This window comes from Myzus persicae, unplaced genomic scaffold, assembly GCF_001856785.1.
Source record: "Myzus persicae strain clone G006 unplaced genomic scaffold, MPER_G0061.0, whole genome shotgun sequence".
NCBI lineage: Eukaryota > Metazoa > Arthropoda > Insecta > Hemiptera > Aphididae > Myzus > Myzus persicae.
The window spans coordinates 186,538-198,531 of NW_019103910.1; the positions used below are offsets into that span (position 1 = coordinate 186,538).

At 26.1% G+C, this 11,994-nt stretch overlaps 1 protein-coding gene across 1 annotated transcript; it reads left to right on the forward strand.

Annotated features, from left to right (window-relative positions):
• Nucleotides 1-418: 418 nt before the first annotated feature.
• LOC111036192 (neprilysin-2-like) lies at nt 419-10,688 on the forward strand. Its single transcript, XM_022318125.1, is given in 19 exon segments — nt 419-534; nt 3,810-3,870; nt 4,243-4,340; nt 4,581-4,631; nt 5,307-5,468; nt 5,539-5,628; nt 5,712-5,949; nt 6,007-6,187; nt 6,307-6,405; nt 6,479-6,644; nt 6,725-6,797; nt 6,885-6,972; nt 7,049-7,219; nt 7,314-7,420; nt 7,533-7,591; nt 8,154-8,202; nt 8,658-8,856; nt 8,947-9,117; nt 10,149-10,688. Coding segments are annotated over 19 exon segments (2,241 nt in total). The 5' UTR covers nt 419-530; the 3' UTR covers nt 10,323-10,688.
• Nucleotides 10,689-11,994: the final 1,306 nt, after the last annotated feature.

Consider the following 11,994-nt stretch of genomic DNA (forward strand, 5'->3'; position numbering starts at 1 on the left):
ATTCAGAACAAAAAATGTATAGAAGTGATCAGTATTTTCAAGATCACTTTTTTATTTCACTTTTACAAAAAAATATGATTATTTTATTACGTTTATGTAGTATAAATTAATATAAGTTTAATGTTTAATATACAATTTTTAATTCTGCGGGAGATCAGGTTGAAAATCGTTATAATTAAACTCCAGAAGGACCGAAACAAAGTAACAAATTAATTAATTTTATTGCAAATTATTTGTAATATTTTTTTAATACATTGTTTTAGCATCATAATTCCTATATTTTTTGATTACACCTTTACTTAAATATAATTACGTGTCAAAATAGTTTTCTTTTGTAGAATTACATTAATATACGAACATTAAAATTTCTCATCAACCTTGGTTATATTCAAGGGCTACCCAACACAATGCACTCAGTTGCGTTGAATAGCGTTCAGTCGTTCGCACTCATTCAATCCTAACGCATAATAATTATAATTTTTAAAATAGCTCAAAAAATTGTTACAGTGTTTTTTTTTTTAACTTCAATTATGGGTAAGTACATACAAATTATAAAACTACTTTGACAATGTAATCTTAACAGACGTACAATATATTAATAAATTGTGTAGGTAACAATTTAGTTATAATTTTTAATTGGCATGCTATATACAATACTAAAAATTATAATTAAATTGAATAATCTCAAATATAAAAACGAGCTTTAGATTTTTATTCACTATTTTTAGACAATTATATAATTATTTTAAATTTTAATGTAAAAAGTAGTCGATTTAAAATGTTTATAATTAGGTAAAGTAGCCATACAGGTAATACGATTGAAAAAACTACGTTAGTTTCACTTAAGTAAATATAATATTCTTATTGTAAGTAGGTACTTATCTAAAAATATTCAATAAATCTAAATTAATAGAAAAATTGAACGTTTTTGAATTGATGACTGTTCATACTTAAGCGCATTTCAAGTTAAATTACTTGTTCGCATATTATATATGTAAATAAATATGTAATATAGGTACATAATAATATTGTATTTTATAGATTAAAAATGACTTGTTGTGAAGCATACAATTTGAATAGTAAATGTCGGTACAATAGGTACATACATTTTAATTGAAAAAATTATAATGTTTCAATATTATGGCAGTAGTATTAATACTAGTATAATTGTTATTAACTATTATTTAAAATGCATTTAGTACCAAGTACCAATGCGTAGATACCTAAATACTTAAAACAATAAAACTGTGAATAATAACTTGTTTAATTTGAGCTTTAAATTATATTTAGTAGGATTTAACCACATGGTGACTAGGTTGAATTTCACTTTTAACCAATAGATTTGAATATAACTCGGCAAATACACGAGACCTTCTTGTGCCATCGAATAACCTATTTCTTTAATCAGCAATTACAAGGTTATGATTTTTTTTTTTGATTTGACTGCTCATTCGAAACATTGATCATTTAAAAAAATATTTCAAATTTATACCCGATTACGGTAATGGTAGAATGTAGTATAAACGGTAGTTCACATTTTAAGGTTTTGTAGATTTACCTACAACTAGATGTAAATAAATGTACTATTATATTTAATAATAAAATACATCATTATAAACTTGTAGAGTGTTGTCTTATGGTCATTTTATTAATGGACATCTTTAATTATGTAAATAATAATACCATTAATTACGAATATTGTAGTAATCGGTACCAATTTAAAGACGATATAAATATACACCCATATTATAAAGTTAATTGTACATGATACATCGCTATGCAATATTATATTGTGTTGTCATAAAGACAGAGTTCTTCGTTATACCCAAATTATGCATCTAATTGCAAAATAATTTACAGAAATAATTCTATATAATTTTCGAATATATATTAATAATTTGTTTTCAAAAAATATGTATGAAATGAGGTAAATCTTTTTCGAAATAAAAATGAAGAATTAGGTTTTGACAGATGATTAACGACAATATTATAAAGTACTAGACACTTCTATTACTAAACCTCACAGGAACAGAAGAACAAAACACGTTTGTACTTTATTTGGGACATACGGACATTATATTTTATCAAAGAAAACAATTGATCATTAATGAACGAAACAGAACGCATTTCGTGTTATGTTAAAGGTCTATACTAGTGTAGAACTTCTACGAATATGCGTCATCTCTGTATATGCAGCACTAGTTATAATAAAAAAGTTGTAATAATGTTGATAGTTATCATCAAATTATTTGATAAAGGTTGTGCAAACATTATTATTTTAATTAATAGAATTCAAAGAACACACTACGTTAATTATTAAGCAGAATTAATTGTTTTTACAATATACAAGTTTAGAAAAATACTAAATTGGTACAATTTAATAAAAATAAAATAAATGTATATGTTTATATTTTGAAAAATTATGCATAGTATTTACATACATAATGTATTATTTTACATACATTATATTTCAATATTTGTACTTATTTATACTCAAAATACACACATATAATCGATTTATTATAATATGTGCATCTCTAATCGAACCTAATGACCTACATATTATGATACATTATACACAGAGACAAACATATTAATGTCATTTATTGATTGATCAATATTTTTAAAATCATAATAAGATCTATTTTTATATCTATACTACTAAGTACTAATACACAGTACTACTTCTGCAGTGCATACAAAGAGACATATATTATTATCATAATGTCATTATTAATAATTATAATATTAATGCATTTACTCTACAATGATGTCCCTAAAAATGTCTTTAGTTCTGTGCGATATGATGAAAACAAAATATTCAATTGAATACCAATCGTTTACAACTTAAGAACGTTAATGTAAAGTAAAATTTAATATTTGCATGCAAAATGTAAAATATTTTTAGGTACCTATAAGTACTAATATTTAAAATTTAAATTATTTTACATGATGTATACTCATTTTATAAGATTTGTTTAAGCGTTATAATTTAAAAAATAAACTAAAATATTTAGATTATTTAGATTTATTTTTAGATTATTAATGCAATGTTAAGTATATTTTTTAATTTTCACTTGATCGACAACTGAAATATTTGTATAATTATATATATTTACACAGGTATTCGTTCTAAATAAGTACTTGAATGTTCATTTTGATTAAAAGTTTCATATTATTATAATAAATCCATAGATATTTTTAAGTTTATCCATGCATAATATGTCCATTATACATTAAAATACAATCAGTATATTCATAAAGAAAAATAGTGAAATTTATTTGTCTTGTACAAGTAAAATCATTACATTAATGCATCCAGAAAGGCGCTTACTTAATTAATCAGCAAACATTATTCATTATAACGATCATTTACAAAATTACACGACATGAGTATCATCTTAATGAATGTTCAGTAAAATTAATCGGCAATAGGAAAATAGTTAATATTTTTTGATACATTATGATTAAAAAAATTATTGAATGGATGTTAGTTAATTTCTTAAGTATTAATTGAACAAATCAGTGAAATCCTAAAAAAAATATGAACATAGACAATATAATATGATTGATCTCGTAAAAATAAATACTAACCTAATCAAAAAAGTTGCACACCTAAAAATAATTAAAGACAACAAGTGGATGTTGTAATTATTAATGATTTTTTAATGTTACTAGCTTAATCTATAAGTGAGGGTAATGGGTATAAGTATCTGTATAATATTCATGTTTCCAGAAAATAATAAAACTGTAATGGAAAAAAAAATTACGTTTAAGCTAATAAATAAAACATAAATTAATATGTAAAGGTTTTCAAGAACACCTAGAAGGAAAAAGAGTTTCATCCTTCACCATTTCTCAAAATGGAAAGTAAGTAAAACACTAGTTATTATTACTATCATTAAATAATTACCAAAATATTGTTATTGTAAAGTTTATATTTGAAAATCCACACTCGCATATTTTTAACTACATATAATATTCTATTTTAATGAACGCACATTATTAAGGAACTATATGTATCTATATTATATTTATTATCATCATACAAATTAACAAAAAATCCTAATGTGTTTACATAACTCTGAATTATAAAATTGTGTTTAATTAATTTCAAAGACACCTATTTGGTTATGTGCCATTGAATATTATTTACATGTTTAGTACACGTACAATAACAATATATACCTACGTTTAATTCATGATAATTAGTTTATTTTAAATTTAATCATTTTTATTTAGTGCTGTTTTCAAAAAGAATTATAGCAAAAAAAATATTTCCATCAGCATATTAACAGTAATTGCTTTGTTCCTCGCAGCAATTTTCATTTATTATTCTTGTAAGTCATGCAAAAATATAGTATTAAATATTTGGTTTGCTAACGACCTTGATATTTTTCTTATATAATAGATCATTATGAATTTTACATATTTAAAATGTTTATAATATTTTTAAAGAGATGAGAATAATTATTAATAAAAAAAAAAATTCTATTCTGTGCTTACCAAATATTTACATTTTGAAAAACCAAACAGTAGTTTATGTCAATTAATTGATTTTTATTTTTAATTTATCTTAGATTTCGGGGCACAGTTTAAGGTCTGCAACACAAAATCATGTTTACAATCTTGTAAGTCAAAACATACAATTATTACAATTACATTCATCAGAGAAATGTATTTTTATTATAGATTCTGAGCGGAGCAATGATTCTATTAAAATTAAATGGAGTGTGTTTTTTTATTTATAAAATGGCGTGTCTGTTATCACCTTTTGGAGAACTAAAAATGTTTTGGTTTTTAACTTAGAGAATGGTTTGTGGTAGCGAATTGGAAATGAATGGTACTTGAGGGGGGTCTGGGGTTTACACTTGTATTTATTTATCCTTGTAGTGAACACTCATGGTAAAATATGATTTCATAAACATAGAATAACAATTATAAGTGGTATAAATCTTGATTTACTTTAGTATGTATTTTCGAAAAATCGGTGTTCTATACATGGCAACACATTTAACTCCAGAAAATATCCTTATTAATATCTTGTAGTACAATATTATACATTTTAAAATGGAATGATGCAGACATTCTTATTCCAATATCAAATACATTTTTAATACCATATAGTTAGAATAAAATCCGAGTGTAAAAATAGGTATCAATAATATAATAAATAAGTAAATAATCATAAATCTATCATGGATGATAGTGTTAATTACCAATTAATTTAACTAATTAGCCAGGTAGGCACTAAAATAATATAAAACTATATTTTTACTGAAAATACATATTAATATTTTTTTCAGCCGTATCGTTAATAAATTGTATGAATGAAACTGTCGATCCATGCGATGATTTTTATGAATTTGCTTGTGGTATGTTTGAAACCAACTACCCTTACTATTCAGATACAAATGAAAACAGTTGGGTAACAATAATGTCGTTAAAAATAAAACACAGAGTGAAAAGTAAGTGAGCTACGAACTAGTCTTAACTATAGTATCAATAAAAGTTAAACGCACTCATATTTTCCACTAGAATTTCTCAACAAAGAAAATGAAATATACGAACCTAATGCAGTTCACAAAACTAGAAAGTTCTACCAAGCTTGTTTAAATTCTACTGAAGGTATCAGCTTAAATGCTTCAAGCTCTGCAAATGGTTTTTTTTAGATAAATCTATATAATAATTCATATAACTTTTTCGCACAGATCAAGTTTCAAACAATTATGATCCTTTATGGAGCGTTTGGGAAAAAGTTGGTCTAAACAAAGAATACCTAAATGATTCAGTTCCATTAGAGATCGAAACAATTTTAGCAAGAGTTAAATTATATTTTAACCTGGATATTTTTTTTGAAATAAACGTTGATGACGATCCTAGGAATTCATCATCACATTCGCTCTTAATTATTGATCAAAATTGGGAACCAAATAAATTCAAAAAAAGGTAATATTGAGAAGGAATTTATAATCAATAAAAATAATAATTTAAACTTTTATTTAGAAACAATATGAAAACAAATAAAGCTGATATCAACGACTCTTTGCCAAAATTTACCGAATAATTTAATTTACTAGTTGAGAAACTATTAAATCGTAATCAACCATTTATAAGGAAGCTTAAAGTTGATGATCTCACGAACACAACAAATGAATTAGTAGAATTCGAGGAAGAATTTTCACAAGTAATTTAATAATAAAATTGTGCATTCGTGTTAAATAACGCTACATTAGAGAGTTAATATTTTATCAAGCACTATTGATTTACATAAATTTAAACAAACTATTATTTTAACTGCTTAAGGTTCAACGAAATGCATTTAGTTTAAAAAATGAAATTCCTGAAGTAGTTACACTAGGAGAGTTTCAAAATTTTACAGATACAGCAGGAGAGAAATTTAAGGTAACTGAGAAAATGTTCAATAAAATATATATATTTTTAAATAAAACTATTTTTTATGGAAATAATTGTATAGTTTAATTGGACAATGTATCTGAGAGAGTTAACTCGTGATATCCAACCGAAAGTCTATGAAATATTGTCATCAGAAAATGCTGATAGTTATGAACTCTTAGTGAGGAACAGAGATTATTTAAATGACGCGTTTAAATTATTATCTCAAACACCAACAATAATAATAAGTAATGAATAATAATTAATTTGACATAATATTATTTTATGGCCCATGTGTGTTGGATTATATAATTTTAAATTTGTCTAGAAATGTCAATACTAACTCAAGTGTTAACTATTTTGGAAAGTCATTTCCCATCTGGAGAGAAATTAAATTCCGAGTAAGTTAAATTTTGTTTTTATAGAAATTGTTTATCGCCATCAATCAATAATTTCCATTAACCTAAATATTTTTCTATTTATTTTAGACATTGTTTTTCGTTGACTAGTGAATTTTTTGGAATGGTCACCGGGTATTCTATGATAAACACGTTTGACAACTCTTCTAAAGCTGCAGCAAGTATATTTAAAATAATCAATACATTGAGGTACTTATCAAATAAATAAATATTTATTGTGAAATTTGTTTTAGTTAATCGAAATGACTGATAATATAAAATGGGCTTTACGAAAAATGGTGAACGAAGCGAGTTGGATGGACAATGAAACGAAAAATGCTACTTTACAAAAACTAGCCAATACTAAAACTTTTTTCGGATACCCAGACAATTACGACAATATAATAAATAATTTATTCGAAAATGTAAGAACGTTTAAATAAATAAGTAATAATTATTTAAAAAAAAATTAAATTTCTGCAGTCGCGTAATAAACTATCTAATTATTTGTTATTTCAGTTGACAGTTACGAACAATCACATTGAGAATATATTATCGATTTCGATGTTTAGCACGGCGAGTAATTGGAAATCTTTAACGGAAGATAGAAACTGGGAAAACCAAACGTAAGATTTATACTTCGTATTCGACAAATGCGTGGGAATTAAAAAACTCGATAATAAAATATATTATCGAGTATTTAAATTGTTAAGATTCTGAAGTCATAATATTTTCTAGGTGGGAAGTAACTCCGGATGAAGTAAATGCGTACTGTTATAATTCAATGAATGCATTTTGTAAGTTTCAGAATATTATCATCTGAGATTATATTCCGGATACCTTTTTTATTTATTGTCTAGTTTCATCTTATGAAATTGGTATGCATTTTGCATAATACTGTAATAATTTATGTTAGATATTATCGATGTAGTAACATGAAACTCCTTAAGATAAACTAAGCTATCTGTGTTTCTTTTTTTCGATGACTTTATTCACACGTGTAATAGAGACGTTTTTTGATTGTAATATTTTGCACATTGTGTGATAATGAAACTCGATTTATAATAACTTAATAAACATCGAAAAGACAGATAAAGTTCATCTTTGAATTTGATCAAAAATATCATTAACTTACTCTAATACTGAAAATAACAAAACCGTATCCAAAATGTTGATGAAGCATAAATATTTTGTAATTTTATATCGTAATAATTATTAATAGTATTATAGGGATTAATAATCCGTTTTACGCATAAATTGAGACAACAAATACTAAAGATTATTAACTTCGTCTTAAGTACAAATTGTAAGCCTATTATTTCAGTAGATTAAAATTAATACCGTATTAATGAATTCAAGTCATGCCAGCGGCAATTTTACAAGCTCCGTTATTCAACAATGGCGTGCAGTGAGTGGACACATTTACATACATAATACAATTCCTGGAAATTTACCATTCTGGACATTTGACTCTCTTCTGTTTTTATGTACAGTGTAGGACATTTGACTAACCAGTGGGACATTTTGCCTCACACCTCCCCCCCTTAATAAAATTTGAACACATTTAAATTTGTGAGTACCGCATCAAGCTGATCAGATCATACAATTGTTTTATATGTTTTTGTCCCCGATTTTTCAACTATAGGTACTCTTAGAATGTACAAAAACATAATAATAATACAAAGTATTAAGTTTATAGTTGGAACTAATAATAAGTGAAGGGTGGAACTATAAATTTAAAATACCAAATTCGAATATATATGTCTAGTGTCAAATGTCCACCATAACCACCTGCTATATGCCACCTGAACACGGTTGATTGAGTATCACGTCATCATAGTAACTCTCGCGTCATGTCGACAGGGCACTAAATTATGGAGTCACGGGCAGTATTATTGGACACGAACTATCTCACAATTACGACAATACCGGCAGGCTGTATAACGAGCTGGGCAACGTGGCGCAGTGGTGGTCGAACAGGAGCTATGAAGAGTACACGAAAAGAGCGAGTTGCTTGATAAGTCACTACAATGACATCGACGTCGTCAGCAACAACAAGACTGTGATTATTATTATTATTATTATTAATTTCGGGTTTTTTGCCTGTGGTCAATCGCTATAATGTTATCCGATCGATGTTTATGTGTTATAGTTTGCAATGAACGGCGAACTAACACTAGACGAAAACATTGCCGACATTGCCGGACTTAAGGAGGCATATTATGCTTATCGGCGGTATGTAGACGTACACGGACAAGAACCTAGATTACCCGGAATGGAACGTTATAGTCAAGAACAATTGTTTTTCTTGGGATACGCAAACGTAAGTATCTACCTCTATAATATACCAGTTTACTGTACTTTGTGTTGCACAATAATATAGGTAGGTTTGTGTACTTATGATATTCAATGTATTTACTACCTACCCTATAAAATCGTTGGTCATCTAGGCCAGTAGGTTCCTCCTCGGTTACGCTTTTAACGGTTAAAAAAAATACTGTATAGATACCTATTATACTGTACTTATACTGTATTGGTTTTCACGTAATTTATATTTCAATATTCATGTTTTTTGTTGTCTATGGGTGAAATCATTAATTAGGTAATTATTAATTATGCCACATAATAGGTGGTATTAATATTCTCACAATGTATTACCGGTAGGTACAATTGACGTAGGTACTAAGTATACAATTATTTGAATGATGACATCCCGCACCATTATTTTTCACCAAATTCGTGACTATATTACTGATTGTACCATTTCCCATTAAATTAATCATTACCTAGTAAAACTAATAAAGAAATCAGTTGATCGTTAATAGTAAAAAAAATATCAATTATATATTAATGAAATAATTACGAAACTCAAATCATCATTTATAAATTATAATATTAGCTTAATAGAATTCAACAGTTAAATAATTCGCAAACGATATTTACAATATTAAACAATCCACTCATTAAAATGTTATATTATTTGTAAACAGTTGTAGTCATATAACTAATCATGTTTTGAGTTAATTGGTTGTATTCAAAACTCTATACTCTATGAGTAGACTCAATTAATGTATTAATGATGAATAGTTAATAAATCAAAACTGATTTAAATATTATATTTAAATAAAACGTATAAGTAGGTTGGTAATAATATTTATATTGGTCATTGGGTATATTATCTAATCAATGGTAGTATGTAACTACCTACTAATACCCAAATAAAAAACATTTAGATAATATATGTATACCTAAATTGTTTTTTTTTATAAATAAACTATTATTATTATTTTATTATACTATAATAAATTACATTTTAAGATACACCATGATTAATATTTTTTTTATGTATTTTAGCAATACTGCTATTATGACTACGGTGATAGCCAATTTGACAGTTTTAACAGTCACAGTCCAAACGTGGTTCGTGTACGGGGAGTCCTATCACTTTCACCGGAGTTTGCAAAAACTTGGTCTTGTCCAATTGGTTCTCCAATGAATCCAAAAAAAGAAAAATGTCAAATTTGGTAAATCATAAAACGACATTTTATTTTTTCAAATCGATTGTGTACTATATATATTTATTATTTACATATATTAGTATAGTATTAGCTAATATTTAATATAATATGTTATTGTTATAGTAAAGATGTAAGTTCCTTTGTATAAACTAAATTGTTTACCAACTTATTTGTTATACACAAATTATGTAAACGATTTACACTCGTTTAAGAATCACGTAATTATTATTACGAGTAGTATTAAATATAATATGCCACTACTATTATTTGTTTTGATCGTTGAAATAAAGAAAACCATGCAAAACTAAACAAAATAATTACTAAAGCACTATCTTAAATCTATAAGTATATTGGTTTTTATAAGTAATGTACGAGCCTAGAATAAAATAAAATAAAAGTATGATTAATGAGTTATGATATCAAAAAAAATTAGTTATAAATTCATAATTTATGAGTCGAAAGAGTATAAAATATGTTTAAGAAAGAAAACCAAATTCAAATAAAGACCATTGTATGGATACAAAATACATAGAATGTGGATCATCTACATCTCTCCACACATATACAAGGAATGTATATGCTTGTGAAGAATTTAGTTTTAGTTTAACTGGAGATTGAACTTAAGAAAAAGTAACTGTATATTGTATGTTTTTATTCTAATTTTACTTGATGGCTATGAAACTGACAAAAGTTAGATCACAATTTTCATTCGGACAATATCGCATGCGTTAGTTAGTTTGATCGCCGCCGTAAAGGTTGGCATTTATAAGGGAGGCGTTAAGGTTACCATCGCGATTTAAATCAGACCAACCCCACCACGGCCATTAGGGACAACCCTCCAATGAAACATATTCTTAATATTTCTTCTTGCTTCTTTTTTAGATAGATTTTGAGTGAAAGAACATTGCTGATCACTGAATGTTCGTTAATAATATGTTATGTTATGCATGGTAGTTCAGTTAGTTGTTACATATTTATAATGTCGAAAGTTTGGCGTTAAGAAGAAGATTTCGATACTTTGTAAGACAAAATTGAAATATGGATACTTCGACGTAAGACAACCGAATTAAATAGGTTTATTTAAGTATTGTTTTACATTAGTTGCACGAGGAAAATAAATAAAAAGATCCTTTTTCTGTCAAAATAACATTTTTTTCTCTATAGTTTCAGGTAATCTGTCCACGTGTGAAAACAGAATGTAGCTTAGTACGATAATATATCAATTAAAACTAACATATTATAATGTTATATGTAACATGTAATTTACTTAAATATAAGATTAAGTGCCGGAATAACATAAAAAATAATATGGTGATTTATACTATAACATTATTATAAAATGGTAATGTTATAATAATTATAAGATATTCATTAATCACCAGTAAACTTTGGGTAGAATAAAATAAAATGGTAAAATCAGAAATTTGGGAAATTTTATCGCCACAGCAACCTCTTTTTTTAATTATTAATTATCACAAAGTTATTTTTCCCATATATTGTGTTGTTATGTTTAAAATATTTTCTGAACATTGGTTAGTACAAATTACGTGGTAAAACGATATTTTAATAATGCATTTAATGTTAATATTGTTGATTTCTACTGCATTGTTACAGTAATTTAGATTTTTTTAAAGGTACGATAAATATTATATTAATAATAATGTATTCGATTTCATAAAACG